Here is a 24,883-nt window from a genome sequence, read left to right as displayed (position 1 = left end):
ATTGAACAGTGAACTACTGAACCACCCCTGGGTCAGGGAAGAAATAAAGGAATTAAAGACTTCCTACAATTCAATAAAAATGAAGGTACAACGTACCCAAACCTATGGTACACTATGAAAGCAATACTAAGAGGAACGTTCATAGCACTAAGTGCCCACATAAAGAAAGTGGAGAAAGCTCACAACAGTGACTTAAAAGCACACCTAAAAGCTCTAGAACAAAAAGATGCAGACACACCCACAAGGAGTATAAGACAGGAAATAATCAAATTTAGGGCTAAAATCAATAAAATAAAAAGAAAGAAAACAATACAAAGAATCAATGAGACAAAGAGCTGTTTCTTTGAGAAAATCAACAAGATAGACAACTTTTATCCAAACTAAACAAAAGGCAGAGAAAGAATATCCAAATTAACAAAATCAGAAATGAAAAGGAGGACATAACAACAGACACTGAGAAAATCCAGAGAATCATTAAGTCATACTACAAAAACCTGTACTCCACAAAACTGGAAAATGTAAAAGAAATGGCCAATTTTCTGGATAGATACCATATACCAAAATTAAATCAAGACATGGTGATCAATTTCAATAGACTTATAAACTGTAAGGAAATAGAAGCTGTCATCAAAAGCCTACCAACCAAAAAAATGCCCAGGACCAGATGATTTTAGTGTAGAATTCTACCAGAACTTCCAAGAAGAGCTAATACCTATACTCCTCAAAGTGTTCCACATAATAGAAAGAGAAGGAACATTGCCCAAATCTTTTTATGAGGTTACAGTTACCCTGATACCAAAACCACACAAAGACTCAACCAAGAAAGAGAATCACAGACCAATCTCACTCATGAACATGGAGGTAAAATATTCAATAAAATACTGGCAAGCCGAATCGAAGAACACATCAAAAAAATCATCCAGAATGACCAAGTCGGCTTCATCTCTGAGATGTAGGGCTGGTTCAACATACAAAAATCTATCAATGTAATCCATCATATAAATAAACTAAAAGAAAAAAACCATATGATCATCTCATTAGAATCTGAAAAAGCATTCATGATAAAGGTCTTGGAGAGATCAGGGATACAAGAAATATATCTAAACATAATAAACCAATATACAGCAAGCCGACAGACAACATCAAATTAAATGAAGAGAAACTTGAAGCAATTCCACTAATATTAGGAACAAGAGAAGGCTGTCCACTCTCTCCAAATCTCTTCCACATAGTTCCTGAAGTTTCGGCTATAGCAATAAGACAACAAAATGAGATCAAGGGGATTCAAATTGGAAATGAAGAAGTCAAACTTTCGTTATTTGCAGATGATATGACAGTATATATAAGTGATCCCAAAACCTCTACCAGGGAACTCCTACAGGTGATAATACCTTCAGTAATGTGGCAGGATAGAAGATCAACTCAGAAAAATCAGTAGCCCTCCCATATACAAATGATAAAGAGGCTGAGAAAGAAATCAGAGAAACATCACTTTTCACGATAGCCACAAATAACATAAAATATCTCTGGGTAACACTAACCAAAGTGAAAGACCTATTTGACAAGAACTTTTAAGTCTTTGAAGAAAGAAACTGAAGAAGATACCAGAAAATGGAAAGAGCTCCCATGGTCTTGAACAGGTAGGATAAGAATAATCCTACCAATAATAAGAATCCTACCAAAAGCAATCTAATAGATTCAATGCAATCCCCATCAAAATCGCAACACAATTCTTCACAGACCTTGAAAGAATACTACTCAACTTCATATGGAAAACAAAATACCCAGAATAAAAACAGTCCTGTTCAATAAAGGAACTTCAGGAGGCATCACCATCCCTGACATCAAGCTCAACAGTAATGAAAACAGCTTGGTATTAGCATAAAAACAGGAGGCTGACCAATGAAATCTAATTGAAGACGCGGATATTAATACACACGCCTATGAACACCTGATTTTTGACAAAGAAGCTAAAATTATACAGTGGAAAAAAGAAAGCATTTTCACCACATGGTGCTGGCATAACTGGATGTCAGCATGTAGAAGAATGAAAATAGATCTTTTATCTATCCCCATGCACAAAACTCAAATCTAAATGGATTAAAGACCTCAATGTAAATCCAACTACACTAAACCTGATAAAAGACAAAGTGGGAAGTAGCTTTCAATGCATGGGCACAGGAGACCACTTCCTAAATATAACCCCAGTAGCACAGACACTGAGACCAACAATAAATAATTGGGACCTGTCGAAACTAAGACGCTTCTGTAAAGCAAAGGACACAGTCAATAAGACAAAAGGCAGCCTACAGAATGGGAAAAGATCTTCACCATCTCCACATCAGACAAAGGACTGATCTCTTTTTCTCTCTATCTCCAGTCTCTTTCTCTTGTTCTATTCTTGTCCCCAAGGACCAGTCCCTGCCTCCCCTCCCCCCGCCCTGTCCCCTTCAGTCCCCTTTCCTCTTCCAAAAAGCCTCCCATGTGAGTCCTGTTTTATGGCGTTGACTACTTTGTACAGCATTTCTTAAAAATTATAACAGTAGGGATGTAGGTGGCTTATGTTAACTGAATTTTGTTGGGAGTAGTAAAGACAGTGTTACAATTATTTGTTACTTCAAAAGGGATGTTGGTATTAAAAGGACTGAGAGCTACTGCTTGGGAAGGAGGACACCAGCCAGAGACCAGATATTTAGTTAGGCACCAGTGTAGAAGAGACATGCCACCTTATGAACCCGCCCTGAAGAACAGCTAAATCCATCCTTAGTGTCAGACTCTTAGAAAGTGGCTCCAACACAAACCCCTTGTAACACGCAGTCTGCTCTGCATGTTAGCAGTCAACACACTGGGTCAGAGAGGTAACTATTTGATTTTGCTCATTTTCTTTAAAATCTGGTTTAATTTTTATTTGAAAAATTCAACAAAAAGTGCTGGTAAAACTGGATTTCTACCTGCAGAAGACCGAAATTATATTTATATCTTTCACACTGTACACAAAAATCTGTTCAAAATGGATCAAAGACCTTAATTTATAGCCTGAAACACTGAAACTTCAAAAGAAAACACAGGTGATATCCTTCAAGATACTGGGGACGGCAAGAACTTTTTAAAAGAACACAACTAACCTCAAATATCAACAGATGGATACACAAAAATAAAAAGTTCAGCGGAGTTACAGACAGACCACACCATGGAAGAATCTTTACCAGCCACACTTCCGACAAGGGGTGGAGGGGAGGGGGGGACTTATATCCAGACCTTACAAAGAACTACAGAAATCAAATACTACACAAATAAAACTCCCAGTCAACAAATGCGCAAGTTAACTGAAATAGCAGTTTTCAAAAAAAAGAAATAAAAACGGCCAATAATTATCTTTAAAAAATGTTGAATGTCCCAAGCCATCAGGGAATTGCAAATGAAAGTTCCTTTTAAGCCAGGTGGCGGTGGTTCATGCTTTTAACCCACGCCTCTGGGAGGCAGAGGCAGGCAGATCTCTGAGTTCAAGGCCAGCCTGGTCTACAATGTGAGTTCCAGGACACCCAGGGCTAAGCAAAGAAACCCTGTCTCAAAAAACCAAACCAAACAACACAAAAATCAAAACAAACTACTTTGTTTGTTTTGTAATCAAAATGGCTGTTATCAACAAACCTAACAACAAATGTTGGAGATGTTGATAGAGAGGAACACTTATTTACTGATGGTGACAGTATAAATTAATACAGTCATTGTAAAAATCAGTTTGGAGATTTCTGAAAAGTTTAAAATTAGAACAAATATGACCCAGCTTTTTCACTCCTAGGCATATACCCAAATAACTCCATACCCTACCTTAGAAATATATGTATTCCCATGTTTATTATGGCTTTATTCGTTATAGCAAAGAACTGTAATCAACCTAGTTGTCTGTCAGTAGATGGATAGATAATAAAAATCTGGTACATATATAAAACATATAAAATACTATTCAAGTCTAAAGAAAACTGAAGTTAAAAAATTTTCAAGAGTGCTCACTTTGGCAGTACATGCTCTAACATTGGAACAAGACAGAGAAGGTTACCACGGCATCTGTGTAAGGATGACACACAAATCCATGCAGTGCTCCATATTCCCCTGGGGCGGGGGAGAAGTCTTTATGGCATGGGAAGTTTGATGTATCTCCATGACCATCACATAGGGCAAGGTATCTTTCAGACATGTATCGTCACAATTAAATGGCATGCAGGGTCTGCAATAAGTGCTTTAACATTTTCCTGGGTGTTCTTAGTAATAATTTCCTCCAGTGTTTCCTACAGACTGTTTTAACATCCGATATTCCTACTAAAGGGTAGTGAGATTCATATTTGCTATCAAAAAAAATCTGCAGAAAAATGGATGAACTTAGAATGTATATGTATTATGTATGTATAAAAATATAACCTCAGAAAGAAAAAAATTGCATTTTCACTCTCATATGCAGAATCCAGTCAATAACGTAAGTATATAGGCAAACAAATACACATGTGGGTACAGTATAACATGAAGAAAGAACACAAAAAGCAAAATTTTAGGGTATAACGAAGGGCTGAATGCAGATAAAAGTCATGAATTATTAAAGTGGATATAAAGATAATTGTTTTTCTATTTTTGCCTGCCATAGATTTTTGTTTTACTTTGTTTGGTTTTTGTCGATGGGTAAGTGCATAAACTATATTCAGTAATGAAATTGTAAAATTCAGTATGAGGCACTGACGTTGGGTCTGGTGAGTTTTCGTGTGGGATTTTTTTTTTTTTTTTTAGTTTTTAGTTTATAAATCTTTTTAAATAATTAAGCTTGTTAAATGAAAAAGAAAAAATGACATTAACATCAGATGTTATCATCTGGTACTCTAACGAATCTATTTTTCTTCATCTATATTTAAATAGCCCCATGACATGTTTACAGAACTTCTAGGTGCCAGCTCAGTCTGATCTTCTGTGATGTCAGAGTGGTGCTTCGCCTGCTTACTGAGGCATCACAGGGAAATAGCATGCTGTGGAAATGAGGAAGAAAAAAATGACAGGTAATGGAGGTGAAAGAGCAGCTCTTTATTATGCAGGAAGAGAAATGGACCACTGAAACAAACAGTAAAGAGACAAAACAGCAATAAAAACCTCATGCAATTATTTTACTGTTCATTCTTTTACATAAAAATTAGAGAATTAAGAACCATGATCCTAATCCTAAACAATTTAAGAATAGCCTTATTTCATTTCTAGACAATACAGCTGTCAGAAACATTAAGTAGCAATGTTATGCTAATGCATCTTTACTTGCCCCCACCTCTGGCAGCACTCAATCTCCTTCCACTACGTTAATCATCCCTTCAATGCCTGTGCTACATCTCCTCATTCCTCAAGCTTCTGTCATTCCCCTTTACCTCTTCTTTTACAAAGAATATTACACCTCAGTCACCAGTATATTCTATACTAAATTCACATTTTTTCCACCCATCTTTTCAAGTTTTATATGAATAAATAGCCTTCCCCCAAGCTAAGTGTTTTTCAATCTAACTCATTCCTCCTTTAGGATTTAACCACATCAACCCACTGGGGTAAGAAAGGGACAACAAAATGTTCAACTATCCTGGCTAACCTTCCTCTTGCCTCTAATTTCTCTGTACTGCCAAATTTCCTGAATCCATACTAGGCAGTTTTTCTGCTTCCTAGTCATTCATTAATTCCTTAATTCTCTGCAGTCTTTCCCCTCAACCTTGCATGTATGATGCTGTGTTTGTGTGTGTCTATATACATCACAGTTGGTTTGGGAAGTCCTTCTGTATATGTGTTGCTCTTATTGGTTAATATAGAAACTGCTTTCGGCCAATGGCTTAACAGAGTAAAGCCAGGCTGAAATGTAGTGATTAGCTGTGGGCTGCCTTCCTGCTGCCCCAGCTCCCAGCCACCGGCTAGCTTTACCCGAAATAATTACACGGAAACTGTATTCTTTTAAACACTGCCTGGCCCATTATTTTCAGCCTCTTACTCACATCTTGATTAACCCATATCTAATAATCTGTGTAGCACCATGAAGTGGTGCCTTACTGTTTAGTTTCTAGCATACGTCCATCTTGGGCTGGAGCTTCATTGCATCTCTCTCTCAGGAGAGGCACGGCAGTCTGCCTAACTTAAGAGAGGCGTGGCATCTGACTGAGCCATCTACCTCACTTCCTTCTTCCTGTTCTGTCTACTCCACCCACCTAAGGGCTGGCCAAGGCAGTTTCTTTATTAAAACAGAAGAACTCTCCCACATCACTGAAAGAGAGAGTAGGCAGAATCAGTGAGATGCCATGTAGCTACTGCCAGAGACAAATGTGCTGGAACCTTCCCGGTAAGCCACATCCACGTGGCAACACACAGATTAATAAAAATGGGTTACTTTAGGATATAAGAGCAAGCTAGAAATATGCTTAAGCTATTGGCCACAGTATTGCAAATAATATGGTTTCTGTGTGATTATTTCAAGTCTGGGCAGCCAGGAATGAATGAGTAGCCTCTGCCAACAACAGGTTAGTGTCTGATGTCTTCCTCAATAATTCTCTACCCCACTTGCTGAGACACGGTCTCTTACAAATCTTAGAGCTCACTGATTTGGCAAGACTGGCTGGCTACCAAGCCCCTGGAATCCACCTAATCACTGCCCTCAGCACTGGGGTTACAAACCTGCATTATCATGCCCAATTCCTACATGGATACTAGGGATCTAAACTCAGGTTCTCATGCTTGTCCAGCAAGCACTTAACTCACTAAGCTATCTCTTCAGTCCCCAATAATGACAATTTATTCCCTCCATCCCAGTATAGTATCTAGGCACTGAGTATATCTATGAAATATTTATATAACTATTTATGAAATGGATAATTAATTCTGCTTTGCCTTTATATCATATGCTTGATCAGATAAAGACTTTTCATTTTTCTATGTATCCCCATTAAACATGTTCTTAGCACTGTTTCAGTTACCAGATCAATAAGGCCTGTCAATTCTATATGGTCAATACAGTTCTTAGGAAACAGAAACAGTAGTACTCACGACAAACAGAAAAGGGTCATGACAAATGCAGCCAACTCTCAAGTAGTTTATGAGGAAAGTGCACATGAAATTAGTAATGAGGTAAGCACTCCAAACACAGCAGGACGGATGCACATCTAAACTCACAGACTGTGGCAGCATGAACACGGTGTGCACAGGTTCAAGCCAGCCCAGCACTAAGAGGGGGAAGTGGACATTGGGCCCCAACTCTAAAGAAGCCGTTTCCTTTGGCAAAGGAAAAATCAGTATTCTCCATTAGCATCTCACAGGGTATATTAACCAACCATACCTCAGGGAAGACATCATGCCCAGGAGTGGCTGGTCAACACAAAATGAACTCAAGGGTATTTCTGTAGACTTTCTAACTCATTTTGCTTTGTTTAAACATTTTGGCTTTATGAGTTTTTTGCTTTTGTGAATTTGTTTTTAGTGTGTCTATTTCTTGTTTTTTTTAATTGTTTTATTTTTGTTTAAGAGAGAGAGGAAAAGAACATAAAGTAGGGTGAGTAAGAAGATAAGGAGGATTTGGGGGGATTTGTGGGAGGGAAAAACATGCTAAAAATATATTGTCTAAAAAAAATTTAAGTAGGTTTAAAAAATTGGGAGTTGTCAGTGTAGAAGGATATGATCAAAACAGTTAGTCTGAAGACTCCACTATGGGGCACCCCACAGTCAAGAGGCTACAGTGAGGAAAAGGGCTAAGGAAGAATTTCCACTCTTTCCAAAGCCCGGTAAATAAAGAGCTTTTTTTAAAAAAATGACAAACTTACAAGCAGACAAGGACAATTTCTGGAAGGTACAAAGTATATGGTTGAGTAGTAACCTCCTTGAAAGGTCCAATAAGAGTTGAACACAGAGCTAGCTGCAGAGAAGAGCAGGCCAGCACCGAGCTCTGTAATAGAAGCTCTATCCTCAGAAGCAGTAGTAGTAGTACCTGTGTTCTTCACTTGTCCATCAGCAATGGACTCACACTCAGATGGATATTCACTCATGGGGCCCAACAGACTAGACCACAGTTTGAAATGAGGTTCACTCAGTTCTGCAACCTCTGCAATGTTATCTGCAGAGGGAGTTCATGCTGTTCACAAGAGACCTTTCTGGGCCTATTAAATGATAGCTGGTTGTACGGGAAAAAGAACACATTGGTAAGAACAGAAATGACCAAGACTTGTGAAAACAACACATTCTACAGGAACCAGTCATATCTTATAAGAATGAATACAAGTACTAATGCCTCTCGGAGACAAGTTCTTACTCATTACAGAAGTTATACCACATGAGGAAGTCAGGGTCTAGGCCCTACCATGTTCTTCAAAGCACTCTTCCTGTGCTTTATGTACTGACTAATCTGGGGGCAATTTAGAAGTAAATACTAATACCTGGTGACTTTTCTGAACAACCATTTTCTTTCTGGCGCAGCAGTCTGAAGGCAGAATCTTGTAGGTGTTAGCTAAACAATGTACCACTGAGCTACATACATCTCGAGCTACATCTCTAACCTTACCTAGAGGTATTCTATAACTAAACTTTCATTCTGTTTTGTTTCAAACAGCATCTCACTCTACAGTCAGGCTGAAGAACTCACAGTTATCCTCCTACAGTAGCCATAAACTTAACTTAGTGTGAAAAAGATATCAGGAAAAGGAAAATCCAAGGTCATTTTTCCTGAAAACAGAGTTCTGACTTGCTATTAATTTTCTATCTATTAAAATTCTCAAAAGGGAGTGATTTTATATTTCATGGATAAGTAAAGATGTCTACAATTGGAAGGGAGCTAATGGCACCTACTGTAGGACTTCCTAAGCCAGTAGCCTTTAAGTTACCCGTCTGATTGGGCGTGGTTTCTTATACTATTTATACTGATGTAAAGTGCCTGTCAGGCCTCTTTAACAGCTGCAGGATTTGGTTGCTGTTCCCTGTTCCAGCAGAGGATTGTGACTTGTAAGTCTACCCCTAAACAAATAGCCCTCTATTGTTCTCGATTCTGAGCTAGTGTTGGATTTAAGTGTCCTTCTTCATCTGGCGCCCTACGTAGATTCAGACTCCACACCTACTGGGCGGACGGCCTAAAGGCCTAGCAGGTCCTCGGACCAGAAAGTCCCCCAACCCTGCCCGCTTGGCTTGGTTTTACATAAGCAGTTTTTTGTAGAACCCCAGCCACAGAGGAGCTTACTGCATGTGGAGACTCTGAAATTTCCCAAGCGCATGCATGCCCCCCACTCCCACTACCGCGTTCCCTGGCACTGAGCCCTAGCGTGGTTCCATGCCAGGTGGCGACTTGTCCAGCTTCTGGTCTGTGCTCTCTGCCCGTGAGTTCTGGGTTTGCTGCTATTTATTTATATTGGATTTGTTGGAATTTTTGTATGGAATTGATTTAATTGTTTTTTAATTTGTCAAGCAAAGCATATTTCTCAGTATTTAACCAGCACTAAGGCGGGAAACTAAAGTGGCTCAGGACCTTTCCTGTCGCCTCTGGTTGCACCACTGCTAGGCGTGACTCTGCAACCATGACACCTGCTGATCAATAAGAATATTACATCTAAAACAATTTACAGGATCCCATAACAGATAATTAATAAATCAATATGGCAGACTACCTTAACATCGAAACTTTTAGTAACTTTTTTGCTAATACTATGGATTGTATTCTGCAAGGTTTATACAATTATGGTGATACTTCTATTTATTGGATATTGGGACTCAGTTTTTCGTCATTTTATATCCTTAAGAAAGAATATAAGAATTAGGGATGATACAGTCTTTACAGACTAATAATAAATAGCTAGTTCACAGGATTAATACCATCGAAAATTAAGTTACCTGAAAAAAATTAATACTATTGAAAAGGGTAACATTAACTTGACATAAAAAAATGAATTCATACTAAGGGTACTGAGAAATTATCTGAAAGAATTCATAATATTGAATTTGACAAAAGAATTTGTTTAGCCGGGCGGTGGTGGCGCACGCCTTTAATCCCAGCACTCGGGAGGCAGAGGCAGGCGGATCTCTGTGAGTTCGAGGCCAGCCTGGTCTACAAGAGCTAGTTCCAGGACAGGCTCTAAAAAAGCTGCAGAGAAACCCTGTCTCAAAAAACCAAAAAAAAAAAAAAAAAAAAAAAAAAGGAAGAATTTGTTAAAAAGTTATGATAGGTTAACAGATAGAGTATCTCTGCAGGATGGCAATCTAGAAGCTATCCAAATAATGTCCAAGGATGAGCTGTTATCTTTAAAGGAGAAACTTCAGACCTTGGAATCACATGTGCAGAAAAAGGACCAGAGGCTAGGTGCCTCAATGAAATCACTAGAAATATATACAGGCCAGGAGATTCGGGCTTTACAAAAGACAATAATGAAAAGATTTGAACTAATTGAGAAAATTATTGGAGCTGATGAACAGGGAAAGAAGGCACAAGGACAGGATTTAACATCGCCAGTAGCTGTCAGAGATGACTTCCCCGGGTTTTAGCTTCCTACCCTGTAATCTACTCTGACAAATCTTCAAGTTCTAAAGGCCCAAAAGGATACAAAAAAGGTAGATGGATACCTATAGGAATGAATGATCTAAAAGAAATTAAGCAAGATATCTTAACTTATGGCTTGCATTCTGCATTTATTAGGAAGATGATCAAGACATGGGCTTCTAGCATTAAGGCAACACCAGATGACTAACTTCAGATAGTTTCAGCAGTTCTTGATGATGGGCCCCAGATGAGGTTTAAATGTCATTTCAGGGAAGAGGCCAAAATTTGAGAACAGGGAAAATCAAAAGGACTTGAGACTGCCCAAGATCAAATTCTTGGTGAGGGCACTTATGCTAACCCACAGGTTCAAGCTCTTTATGATGAATAAATCTTGTTCCTATGCCACAAAGCAGCCTTAAATGCTTTAGACAGGATTCAAGAACCAAGAAAACTAATTGAATCATATACCAGGGTTAAACAGGACCAGAGAGAACCCTTTACTGACCTTTTACAAAGATTAACTAAGGCTGTACAAGTAGGAGTAACAGACCCACTTGCTAGACAAGTACTTATTGAATCTCTGGCTTTTGAAAATGCCAACTTAGAATGCAAAAAGATACTTGCGCCTTTAAAGGTTAGATCAGCACCTATAGGTGAATGGATCCTGCATACAATGAACATTGAGACATTTGACTATAATACTGAATCTTGGGTAGGAGAAGCAATTTCCAAAGGAATGAGAAGACATCAAAATGCCAAATGTTTTAATTGTGACAGAATAGGATATCTGAGAAGGGATTGTAAACAAGGAATTCCTAGAAATATTATCTCTTCTGGGAATGGCAAGAACAGGAGGACTCAGCCTTCAGGTATATGTAGAAGGTTTGGCAAAGGCCGACATTGGACCACTGAATGCAGAACAACAAAAGACAGGCAAGGCAACCATCGGGAAAGTCCTTGAAGGGCCTCTCACAGGCCCCCAAGCAAAAAAAAGTCCAGTCATTCCCAGTTACTGTGGAGGACATGTCTCACTAGGAAAATTTAAAAATCTAGAGCCTTCTGTAAAAGACCATACTGTTCTAGATGATGGCATAAACATGGAGGATAAATAAAAATTCCAATAGGAAATAGGAAACGTATATTCTGTCAGACTTCTATAAATTACCAAAGACAAAGCTAAGAGTACATATAAAATGCATTGTAATTGCTGGTTTGATAGACACAGGTGAGGGAGTATCAATACTCCAGAATCTTGGCATCCAAATTGGCCTCTTCAAGAGGAAGATGTTCAGTTACTAGGAATTGGAACCCAATCTCAAGTTAAACAAAGCACAAGATGGGTTGAATGCATACGGCCAGAAAAACAGAGAAGAAAGCTGAGGCCTTATGTGGCTAATATTGCAGTAAATTTATGGGGTCATGACATGCTGAAGCAATAGAATACCCAGATTAACATTCCTGCAGTCCCAGAAACTCATAATTCTGGTAAGGATATTATAAGGTACTATACACAAATATATATGTATTTGTAAATGTATATAGTAAAGGTACTATACATTCAAGCTGTACAAGAACACAAAGTAACTGGCAAACCTTTAGGGGTACCAACAGACCTACCTTTAAAATACTTAACTGAGAAACCAATATAGGTTAAGCAATGGCCTCTAGCTGAAGAAAAGCTGCAGGCTTTAGAACAGCTGGTACAAGAGCAACTAGATGCTCACCATATTGAAGAATCAACCAGCCCTTGGAATTCTCCTGTATTTGTTGTAAAACAGAAATTTGGTAAATAGGGAATGGTGACAGATCTAAGAGCTGTCCATAAGGCAATTCAACCTATAGGCCCTCTACAGCCTGGAATTCCTCTATTTTCTCTATTACCAAAAATATGGCCTCTCATAGTTATTGATTTGAAAGATTGTTTCTTCACTATATCTTTACAAGAAAAAGACAGAGAAAAACTTGCCTTCAGAGTGCATACTTATAATAATTCTCAGCCTACTAGGAGATATCACTGGACTCCCACAAGGAATGCTCAATGGCCCCACTCTGTGCCAATACTTTGGAAATAATAGTAAGCAATTTCCTAAGTAATTTACCATTACATGGATGACATTTTCAAACATAGATACTTTAGAAAGAATGTTTTAAGAAATAAAGAAAGTATTGCCAAAATGGAGATTACAAATTGCTCCTGAAAAAATACAGAGGAGATTCTGTCAATTACCTAGGTTATAGAATAGGCTTACAGAAAATTAGAACACAAAAGGCACAAATTAGGAGACCAGTTGCAGACTCTTAACGACTTTCAAAGATTGTTAGGAGACATTTCCTGTCTACGACCGGCTGTTGGGTAACACCTGACTAATAATTCATTTAAATAAAATCTTAGATGGTGATAAAGACTTGAATAGTCTCAGAGAGTTAACAGCTGAAGCAGAAAAGGAACTGCCAATTGTTGAGGAGAAATTAGAGGAGGCACATGTACATAGGATAAATCCAAATTTTAATTGTATTCTAGTCATATTGCCTTTCAGAATTTCTCCTACAGGAATTTTAGTGCAGAGGGATGATTTTATCTTAGATTGGATCTTTTTAACACATAAACCAAGTTAAAAATAAAAAACTTATGTGGAAAAGTCTCTGAATTAATTATAAAAGATAGATTGAGACTTCGTCAATTAGCAGGTATAGACCCAGCAGAGATTATAGTGTCTTTTACTACTGATGAAATAAAAAAGTTATAGGAAGACAATGAACTATGGCAAAGAGTTAGTGCTAATTTTTTGGAAGAAATTAATAGCAATTATCCCAAAAGTGATAGACTTAACTGTATAAAGAGAACTGTGTGTGTGTGTGTGTGTGTGTGTGTGTGAGAGAGAGAGAGAGAGAGAGAGAGAGAGAGAGAGAGAGAGAGAGTCTACCCCTAAATAAGTAACCCTCTATTATTCTCAATTCTGAGCTAGTGTGGGATTTCTTTTACACGTCCATCTTCAGGCACCTACTGAGTAGAGATGAACATCCTACAATATCCAGGCAACCTTTCACAACCAAAATCCATGTAGCCCAAAGTGTCAGTTGTATTTGTGTTGAGAAATCTAAAGAATAAAATGAAGTTCATACTGAGAAACAATCCCAAATCCAACCTTTTTCTTCTCCGTAATGGGCTGCTGAAATACTGGCTGCCAGGCCCTTCTTGCCAGAGACTGGTAGAAGCTTCTCTGCAGGAAAGTTAGTGGTTGAAGGAAAAGACATAAATAATCCTACATAAGAGACTAGGAAGAAAATGAATTTTAAGAGGGAAGAAATGCATATATTACCTCCGTTCAAACTAACCAAGATTAAGTCAACTGTGGTAAATTAGAGCTGAAATAATGATAAACACAGAGAAAATGAAATAGTTTTGTTGTTTTTAAAAGCAAACTGTTATCCCTTAAAAGAAAGTAAAAAATATACAGTTTTGCAGCAAACTTCAAGTGTATAGTTATTATAATAAGAGCACTGAGTGTATTGGGAGGACTGGGGGTTTAGCTCAGTGGTAAGAGTGTGTAAGTGCTTGCCTAGCACATGTAAGGACCTAGGTTTCATCTCGAAGACCACAGATAATAAAGGAAATAAACAATAACTAAATGTGAGAAAGGGGGAAAAGAAGGGAGAACTAGAAAGGATGGAACAGGAGTAGAGAAGTAAAAGGTGTTGTCCAAAGACAAGCTATAGTCTCACTTTCCAAAGTCAGTACATAATATACACAGAAGGGGAAAAGAGAGAGAGATACAGTGATCTAAGTGTGGATTTAATGATATGGAGATAAATGTTAGAAGCACCAGCTCAAGGATTAGAAAGTGTTTATTTCTTGGAGCATAATATGGCATGTGTGTGGCAGAAGATGTTTCATAAGTCTGACAGAACTATTTAATTCCATGTATGAAAAGCTAATTATAATTTTTTTTTTTTTTTTTGTATTAAATAAATCACTGCTTGGCCTATTAGCTTTAGCTTCTTTTTTTTTTTTTTTTTTTTTTTTTTTTTAATATTTAAAAATTACCATCTCCTTCCCTCCTCCTCCCCCCTCCTTCTCCCCTTTCTCTCCCCTCCTTCTCCCCCTTCCCTCCCCTCCCCTCCACCCATACCTCCCCTCCCTCCCTCTCAAGGCCAAGGAGCCATCAGGGTTCCCCACTCTATGCTAAGACCAAGGTCCTCCCAACTCCCCCCAGGTCCAGGAAGGTGATCGACCAAAATTGTATTTGATTTTAAGATTATTTGATACATGATTTTGGATCTAATGAGCTCATCTTAGTTTGTTCAATTTGAATCAGAATGCAGTATATCAAGAATAAAGGATATTGAAGCAAGTTATTAAACCATTTTTTTTTAAATTGCTCTGGACAAGATAAAAGAGAAGGCCAGTTAAGACTTAAGACAATTCCTTGATTTACCTACCAAACCCCATGTGAAAGATATTATATTAAATATGACACCGCCAAATGTTGTTATCTTTACCCACGGGTATCACCAGATACCATTTCATGTGTTTCCTGAGAGATGGGTCACTTCACTTTATATTCTTTCTCTCTTACATTGTTTGAACTTTACAGATAGAAAGACAAATGGACAGGACAGGGAATCAAAAGCCACAGTCACACAGAATATCCTTAGTAATTAGTTCAGATCTGTTCTCATGAATTTTGATCTAACTCAAAATAATAGGAGAGAAAAGAATAACATATAAGACAAAGAAGAAAAAATATATCTCTAATAAAACACTGCTTACTTAAATCTCATCAGGTAAATCTGACAGGCATGAAATGAAATGCTGAGAAGCTGGTACTAAGTAGAATTCTTAGGCCATAAAGTAGACATTGGGTTTCCTCATAAAGTAGAAATTTCAATTATATATATATATATATATATATATATATACACACACACATACATACACACACACACACACACACACACACACACACACACACATATATAAATACAGAATGGAGGCAAGAGCCATTTTAGATAAATGAGGGTTTATTCTTTAGGTTCATGTGACTTGCTTCCTTTCTTTGCAATAGCTCATTTGTCTCTAAACCATGATGGTTAATGTTTCTTTTGCACTCCATGGTACCTAAAACAAAGCTAAGCATTTGGGTAAATACCAAGAGTTACTGATTAAATTAATCTGAAGAATTAAATCATTTGGGCATGGGAGAGTCTAACAATGTCAGAGAGTAAATTTCAAGCTTCTCTGTAATTCTTTCAGTGATATTTGACAATATTCCACACTTGTGCTAATAATGCACACATTCTTCTGCTTTGTCACAGACTATACAAACACAAGCTCATTGGAAAGGCTGGCTTTGTTCTGCTCCATTCATTTTCTTTCTTGCTGCTATCATACAAAAAATTGCTATCTTCTAAATGAAAGAAATCTCTTTCTTTTGTTAACTTTATTATCACAAGTTCATCTCCTGCCCTTACCCAAAAACTCAGGAAAACATCATCTTACATCCCTCACATCAATCACCCTCTGAGGAAGAGAAGGCAGACCAGGTAATGGGAATTCACGTTTTCTTACAAGAAACTGATGTCTAGATAAACTGTCTGGTTCCATGAGTACCAAATGACAAAGACACAAGTTCTTGAAGTCCAGCTTTTCTGTCTACACACCACATTAACTAACACTTTGATAACAAAACGGAGCAAACTCCAAACAGTGGAATCTTCAAAGATTACAATGATGATTTACATGGCCGTAAGATCTTACTTCAATCATGTCAAAAACAATTATCAGCTTATTAAGTATTCATGGCTTTGCAAATCATAATTCATTTTTTAATCACATGAAATAACTGGCATTAATTCAAAGGTTCTAACCAGTCAGAAGACAGAAGAAGACTCTGACCCTCTCTGACTTACCTTCATGACACTACCCTGACTGGTGATGTCGTTCTTCTGCGGCCTTATTAGGCTGAGAAGTACTTTTGATAAACTTTTATGTTAAAGAAGAAAGTCAGTTTAAAAACAAAAAAGACCAAAAAAAAACCCACTCATTTCTCTATATTTTAAAGTCAAAAATAACAGAGGAAGTAAATTCCATCTATTTACCTCAGTAACTGGCTGTCCCTGATGTGTTGTCAAATCCAGTTCTTGAGGGCGCACCACTTTGTCAGTATCCAAAGAATCCATGCTAGAAGCTGCAGAAGTGATGCTCGAACGGGAGGAGTTACTAACAGAGTGCACTTCAACATCATTCACAGTGCCAGCTGATGCAGTCCTTCTGTGCTGATTCGTCATTAAAGGTTTAGAATCTTCTACTACAGATTGCTGAGCAGCCTCATCCATGCTCAAAGAAGCCTGTTCTAATTGTGCAGTGATGTCATCCAGGGAGTAGTTAGCATGGGAAGGCTTAGTAGTTGTTCTGTTAGAAGAAGATGATACTCCTACTCCTCTCAGAGAGCCATGTTTCGACGTATGCCGGCTAGGTAGCTTCTGAGTGACTTTTGGTTCTGTGACTTGACGCTTACTATTTCCTGAGCCAATACTGCTGAGCTCCTGTTCTATGGAGCAGAGATCAGCCATCAGGGCATCCAGATCCACAGTCTCTCCCTGATTCAGAGCTTCTACAAAGAAGACATAAGTTTCCAGAACATAATCAAAATCTATACATTCTACGATAAATTAGTCATAGGCAGTAGGAAAAAAGCAAAATAACACATCATTGGGTCTAAAACCAATAAAATAAAGCACTTAGTTGGTTTTCTTTTAAATTTTAAGAGAATTTTTGAAGCAAATAGTCCATCTTTTAAGATCTCTATTAAGGAAAATAAGATTGTAAGTTCAAAGACACAATACTGAAAAGACCTTGTGCTATGCCATGGTTTTAACCAAATCTCCCAGGTAACTTTGTACTGTTGTGCTGGCTAATTTCATGGCAACTTGACACAATCTGAAAGGAGGGAATCTCAATTGAGAAAACACCTCTGGAAGAGCTGGCTTTAGGGCATTTTCTTAATTAGTGATTGATGGAAGAGGGCTCACTCCATTGTGGGTGGTGCCACTCATGAGTTGTTAGTCCTGGATTCTATAAGAAAGCAGGCTGAGCAAGCCATGGGGAGCATGACTTCTATATCAGCTCCTCCCTCCACGTCCCTGCCTTGTTTGAGTTCCTGTCCTGACTTCCTTCACTAATAGACAATGACATGGAAGTGTAAGCCAAATAAACCCTTTGCTTCCCAACTTGCTTTTGGTCATGGTGTTTCATTGCAGTAATAGAAACCCTAACAAAACAGCTATTAATATGGTCATTGTCCAAGTAGATAAAGTACTACCAAGAGAGAGAAAAGCATAAAGAGAAAAAAAGTAAAAAAACTTAGAACATTTACTCCAAACACTAAGAAGTGACTAGGTACACTAAAGAAAGGTCACACCAGCTGATTTAAAATTACTAAAAACAATTTTCTTTGGCCTTTAATCCAGTCAGAAAACAATTCAATCAGACTGATGTGGGCATACACATCAAGTATTCTCATTAGCATACACAGTATCAAGTATTAAATACAAGACAAAACTATTTGTTACATTCTAGTTGCTTTTTTCTTCTAGAACTCTTCCAGTTAATTTCAGTTAATATGCATAAATCAACAACAGAACCCAGGATGGAAAGAAAGATGGCTCAGTGGCTAAGAACATGTGCTCTTCTTCTGGATGACCTGAGTTTAATTCCTAGCACCCACATTAGATGGTTCACAACTACAACTACCTGTAACTCTAGCTCTAAAAGGATCTGACACTTCTGGCTTCTGCAAGGACCAGCACTCATGTGTATAGCTCCCCCGCCCTCCCCCCCCCCCCCCCCCCGCCAACACACACTAATTTTAAAAAGGAGAAACAAAACTCAGCCAAGTTATATATATATAATTTTTATACTGTTTTATATTTAGAATTGCATTTCTATCATTTCTATATTACAGAACTCAGTATATTATTCTAAACTTTCCTTAATCAACTCTTACCATTCAAGTTGTATATGGAGAACCGGTAAGAAAAGTTGGCCATGTTTGTTTCCTGGCGAAGAGGAGATCTTTTCACTGGTTCTTTAGGCTTGTCAGAATCCAAACTCTTTTAAAAAATGAAAGTTTAACAAGTAACATTAATGTGAAATTCCATTACACAAAAAGATTAGTGAACTGCCATACTGTCTATCACTGTTCATCATCAAAGGAATTCAGGAAAAGAATTCAAGCAGGGTAGGAGTTGATGCAGAGGCCATGGAGGGCTGCTGCTTACTGACTTGTTCCCCATGGTTTGTTCAGCCTGCTTTCTTTCTTTCCTTTTTTTTTTTTTTTTTTTTTTTTTTTTTTTTTGGTTTTTCGAGACAGAGTTTCTCTATAGCTTTGGAACTAGCTCTTGTAGACCAGGCTGGCCTCGAAATCACAGAGATACATCTGTCTCTGCCTCCCAAGTGCTGGGATTAAATGCATGCGCCACCACTGTCTGGCCAGCCTGCTTTCTTATAGAACCCAGGACCACCAGGCTAGGGATAGCACCACAATGGGTTGGTCCCTCCCCCAACAATCACTAAGAAAATCACTAAGCAAGCCTACAGGCTTGCTTGCTGCCTCATCTTATGGAGGCATTTTCTTAATTGAGTTTCCCTCCTCTCAGAACATTTTAGCATGTGTCAAGTTGACATAAAACTATCCATCACACATATTAACAAAACCAAAAGTTTTTTCTAAATGATAGCCTCAAGAAAGAAAGAAAAAAAACCTGATTTTCGTTAGCTATCTCTCATTTATACATACATACTTACTTTTAAGATACCTGAGACTCAGAACTATCATAGTTCAGAGTAAATACCTTTTCAAATACATTGTTTAGTCAATGACATCATTCTATATAAATTCATTGTGAAATAATCTAAGTATATGAATACGGATATGGCAAAGAACCATGAAGGAAGTTTTGTGATCTCTTTCATTAAATTGTTGTATTTTTGATCTATCATAGCCTCATCCATATCTAAAGGCAAAGTACAATCTTGAACTTCTTTCATCCACTCACCCACTCACTTCCTTTTGTGGTGTTGGGGACTGAACCTAAGGCCTTGTACATAGCAGACACTCAGATCTATCACTAGATTCTACTTCTAGCCCTTACCATCTTTTTACCATAATACTCTTCACCTGTAGCCTTTCTACAATAAGGAAAAGATATCTAAACAGAAAATTACAACAACAACAAAAGAGAAGAGAAGAGGAAGAAAAGGAATTCAACTACTTAAACTTACAATAGAAAGAAAGTTAGAATAGTCTTTTACAACTAGTTTCTATATAATGTCCTATCAAATAAGCTTCAAGTTTTAAAAAAAGAACTTCAGTGTTGGGTGTGGTGTTGGTGTATACCTTTAGTCTCAACACTTTGGAGGCAGAGGCAGGATAATCTCTGCATAGTTTACAGAGCAAGTCCCAGGACACCTAGAGCTACACAGGGAAACCTTGTTGCAAAAACAAAAACAAAAAAAAGAACTTCATGTATTCTATTTATAGAATCATAAAGTTACATTAGAATGCTTTTTATTACTTATATAGTTCAAGATTTTGATAAATCATATAAATAGTGTCCATCTTGTTTTTACCTTTTTTTGTTGTTGTTGCTTTTGTTTTAGATAGTCTCTTCTGCTCACCAGGCTTGTCTAAAACTAACTATGTAGCAGAAGATGACCTTGAATGAAGATGTCCTCTAGAATGCTGTGATTATAGCTATATGCTACTATACTTGCATCATGTGGCAACAGGAATGGGCCCTGGTGTCTGAACTGTTAGGGAAGCAAGCTATGACAAAAGCTCCACTCCCAGTCTCCATTCTGGTTTACTTTTGTTTTATGTATATGAGTGTTTTGACTGAATGTATGTAAATGACCATGTGTGCATACAGTACCTGTGGAGACTCGAGAGGCAGTTCTATCACCTAGAACTGGAATTACAGTTATAAGCTGTCGTTTGGGTGCTGAGAAATAAACCTGTGTCCTCTGCAAGAACAGCCAGTATTCTTGGTCACTAAGTTCTTCATCCTGTTTTTGGAACTATCAAATCAATGCGATCTACAACCTACTCAGTGCTTTACTTCAAAAATTTAAAAAGCAGCTAAGAAATTCTCCTATAACCCCCAAATTTAATTCTTCAGAAGCAATTTTAATTACTCCTTTCAATAGAGTTGAAGGGAGAAATATTTCCTATAAAATAACATGCCTGTAACTGAAGACCTATGAAAAGTCAACCTCTTTCCAGTTCAAATGAATGAACATGTATTTTAATTACCTGTCCATGGTGCTGAGGCAACAAAGGAAATATAGAGAAACACACCATAGTTTAAGAAAATGGTAATAAAATATGGTAAATTTTAACCCTTGGGGAGTTGCTAAGAATTTACAAAAACCTACAGATCCTTTCCCAGAAAAAAAGGACAACATACAATTTTTTAGCCACTATTTTAGAAGAATCATCAACTACTTAAATCTTAAGTTTGATTAACCAGTAACACTGAATATATGCAGATAATCCTGTAGTGAACTAAGTAATAAAATAAATCTAAGTATATACCATGACCATGGCAACTCTTATAAGAAAAAATATTTAATTGGGGTGGCTTGCTTACAGTTTTAGAGGTTCAATCCTTTATCATTATGGGGGGAGCATGGCAGAGTACTGGAGAAGGAGCTAACTAAGAGTTCTCTATCTTATGGGCAACAAGAAGTCGACTATCACACTTGGTATCCTGAACATAGGAATCTGTTGACAGAAGATTCCTATGACAATGGTGCCACAGCCATTCAGTCCCAAGGAATCACAGAGACATATTAATTATAAACTGCTTAGCCTATTAGTTCAGGCTTATTATTAACTAGCTCTTACAACTTAAATTATAATTTTTGTCTATGTTTAACCAAGTGGCTTGGTACCTTTGTTCAAGTGAAGCACTGAGGTATTCCCATATTGCTCCCTCTAAGTCTGGCTGGTGACTGTGTCTCTGCCTCTCCTCTTCCCAAAATTCTTAGTCTGGTTGCCCTGCCTATACTTCCTGCTTGGCTACTGGCCAGTCGGCATTTTATTAAACTAATACAAATGACAGATCTTTACAGTGTACAAGAGGACTATCATACAGCAGGAATCCTCAAAACTCACCCCCACAGTAACATACTTCCTCCAAAGTCAGACCCACTCCAAAAAAGCCATATCCCCCAATATTGCCACTCCCTATGAGATTATGGAAGCCCATTACATTCAAACTACACATTCCACTCCCTGGTCACCAAAAGCTTGTAACAATAGCATAATGCAAAATGCATTTAGTCTAACTTCAAAAGTCCCCATAGTTTATCACAGCCTCAACAATGTTTTAAAGTCCAAAGTCTCTTCTGAGATTCATGCATCTTTTAACTATATATAAAAATAAAAATTAAAAAGCAGATTACATAATTCCATCCTATAATGGCACAGGAATTCAGAGTTTGCCCAGCTAGTTTTGGGTCTTGTTTTGTTCCAATGTTTCCTCACTATGCTCCCTTCCCTGCATTTTGGAATATATATATACACACACAGCATAGTGAGGACACACTGGACCAAAACAAGACAAGACCCAAAACCAGCTGGGCAAATTCTAAATTCTGCTTTTCCATGTCTGATGTCAAAGTACTCTTCAAATCTCCAACTCCTTTCAGCTTTGTTGACAGCAACACACTTCATTCTCTTGGGCTGGTTCCCCTCCCTGTTAACAGCTCTCCTCAGCAGGTATCCCATTGTTCTGGCACCTCTAACATCTTGGGGTCTCTAAGGCAATCCAGGTTTCAACTTCACAGCTTCACACAATGGTCTCTCTACTAGGCCTCCATTCAGGGATACCTGACACATTCCTGACCTCAGAGGCTTTCTTTAGGTATGGAGGCAAATTCCATAACCCCCTTTTTCTATCCTTAATTCTAAAGCTAGAACCATGTGGCTGAAACTGCCAAGTTCTGCAGCTTGCTGGGGCTGGAACATGCCCCCCCTCATTCAATTACATCTTCACCAGCTTTCTGTCCTTCACTGCCTAAGTCTGGCTGTCCTGAAACTTGCTCTGTACACTAGGCTGGCCTCAAACTCAAAGATCTACCTTCCTGGTGTCCCATTTCCTCCAGCGAGGCTGGACCACTCACATTCAACCAATAACCTCTGCAAAAGAGCTACAGACTAGGGTCCAAATATTATAAACCCAAGAAGTTGGGCACAATTGTGAGGGGTTTGATTGAATTATGAGGTGGTAAGACATAGCCTAAGTCTGGGCCACACCTTCTGATGGCAGCCCACTTAAAAGGATGTGGAATAAAAAAACTTTTGCTTTTTGCCTGCTTGCCCATCCTCTCTGTAGTATCTACCTTTCAGACTGATCCACAACTAAGGAAGTTTGAACTTTAAGCCTTCATTTTATTTTTCCATTAGTTTCCATTAGTTATGGAATTTTATACTTATGCATTCCCAAAGAAATTATTAAACATAAATAAGTTAACAGTCTCATTATTATGAAATTAAATTTGTTTTAATAAATATGACCATCTTTATATATTACATACAGTACAGTAACCATGGAAGTAAAAACAGCATTTTTTTATTCTAAAAGGTGTCCTGGCATAAGTAAAATGTGTGCCATGAAAACCTGGGCCCTAAATTCAACCCCAGGGATCCACATACAGGTAGGAGAGACTCCAAAGTTGTACCCTAATGTCCACACACAGATTGTGGCATGCATGCACTCACCCCTCCACCTCACACATACACACATACAATATAATAAAAATTTAAAGACTAAGACCTATGATCCAAAACAAATGAACAAACACACACCATGATGTCCCATGCCTGACCCATGCCTGTAATCTCAACATTTGGGCAGCAGACATAACAAAATTGGCAGCTCAAGGTCATCCCTGAAATCAAGTTACACGTCAAGTCCAAGATCAACCTGAGCTACATGAGATACTATCTCAAAAACCAACCAACCAACCACTCACCATCACTCAATCCACAATCCAACAAAACAAAGCAAAATCCAAACTAAAACAAAAACTTTAGAACAATTTTAAATGTAGCCTGGAATGAACTTTTGTCAGTATTTTGAAACTATGAGCAAGAAAATACAAACAATATATGTCATAAGGTGTATTTAAATTTGTTACAGAACAAAATATGTCAAAATTTAAATTTTTAAACTTTTAGACTTTAAAATTGTTTTAGCTTACAATTCAAAATTATGAAAGAGGTATTAAATCCCCTCTAACATTAACAGAAACCCTGTTTAAAATTTTTTTAAAAAACCTTAGAATATTCACAGAAAAGGGGCTAGGGAGATAGGTCAGTTGGTAAAGCACTTGCAAGCATTTGACTCTCAAACCCAAATCTAAAAGGTGGGCACTTGTGATCCTAGCCCTGGGTAGGCAGATTTAGGAAGATTCCCCAGTTCTAACCTAAAAGACTGACCTTACCTGGCGACTTCCTCTTAGGGAACCCATACCCACACTTCCCTACCTTCTTCTGAGAACCTTTCCTCCCATCCTGTCCTGGTGCTTACACCTATATTAAACTTATCTTTAATAAAAATCTTTAACTCTGCTTCACTAAAAGGGGGATACTCAAGGGAAAGAAGATGAGAAAGAATAGGACCCTATGTTTCAAAGAAGTAGTGGCCTTCCAAGGAAGAAGCCCTGAGGATATCCTCTGGTCTCTACCTTGCATGTACATGTTCACACAGATAAACATACATATCACACATACATTCTCACATAAGCATATACAAATAACCACAGATTATATTATCTTGCACTGTAAAGTTTCTATTCCTCTGCCTGTTAATGTTTTTTTCTGTAACTAGCATTTTAAAATTTAGTTTGCACTCGTATCTTTTGTTTGTACATTAAGCTTTAAACATGTGTTGATAGCTTCAAATCTTCAACCAGTTGTTCAGTACTCCTAACCTGAGTGAGTTTGTCCAGTTCCCCAAGCCAGGCTCCAAACATTTTATCCAGGTCCTGATCTTCCTTGTCACTGTCTTCTTCAGCACCATGGTCAATTTCCTCATCTGATAATTGCTCCATCTGAAATACAGGCATTTGTGTTGAATGAGCAGTTACAACTTATCTTAAATATTACTCAGAACAAGGAATGATACATGATGTGTTTCTCTGAAATCAAATCTTCAAAATTAGACTATAACATAAAAAATGGAAATGATTAAAAAAGACAATCTTGACAAACAGAATGAGGAAGGAAGCCTCAGTTCAAGTAACAGATGAGCCTAGGAGGTCAGTTCCCTATAGAAGGGAAACTATCAAATATGACTAGATTC

General features: G+C 37.8%; 1 protein-coding gene and 1 non-coding gene across 8 annotated transcripts in view; one reads left to right on the top strand and one right to left on the bottom strand.

Moving 5' to 3' along the window:
* Window positions 1-24,883, bottom strand: part of Raph1 (Ras association (RalGDS/AF-6) and pleckstrin homology domains 1) — a 109,220-nt gene that overhangs the window by 60,348 nt on the left and 23,989 nt on the right. For all 7 annotated transcript variants that reach the window (XM_038338895.1, XM_038338896.1, XM_038338897.1 and 4 more), the window contains exons 2-4: window positions 24,513-24,632; window positions 18,520-18,625; window positions 16,613-17,127 (exon numbers count right to left, since the gene is read on the bottom strand). In XM_038338895.1, the coding sequence (XP_038194823.1) occupies window positions 16,613-17,127; window positions 18,520-18,625; window positions 24,513-24,632 (741 nt within the window). The remainder of the gene's footprint in view (window positions 1-16,612; window positions 17,128-18,519; window positions 18,626-24,512; window positions 24,633-24,883) is intronic.
* LOC119822048 lies at window positions 4,007-4,113 on the top strand. Its single transcript, XR_005286659.1, has one exon. It is a non-coding gene; the product is annotated as a U6 spliceosomal RNA (small nuclear RNA).

Source organism: Arvicola amphibius, chromosome 8 (assembly GCF_903992535.2).
Source record: "Arvicola amphibius chromosome 8, mArvAmp1.2, whole genome shotgun sequence".
In the NCBI taxonomy this organism is placed as follows: Eukaryota; Metazoa; Chordata; class Mammalia; order Rodentia; family Cricetidae; genus Arvicola; species Arvicola amphibius.
Note: the sequence above shows the minus strand (reverse complement) of the source record. Positions and strands in the feature narration are given on the sequence as shown.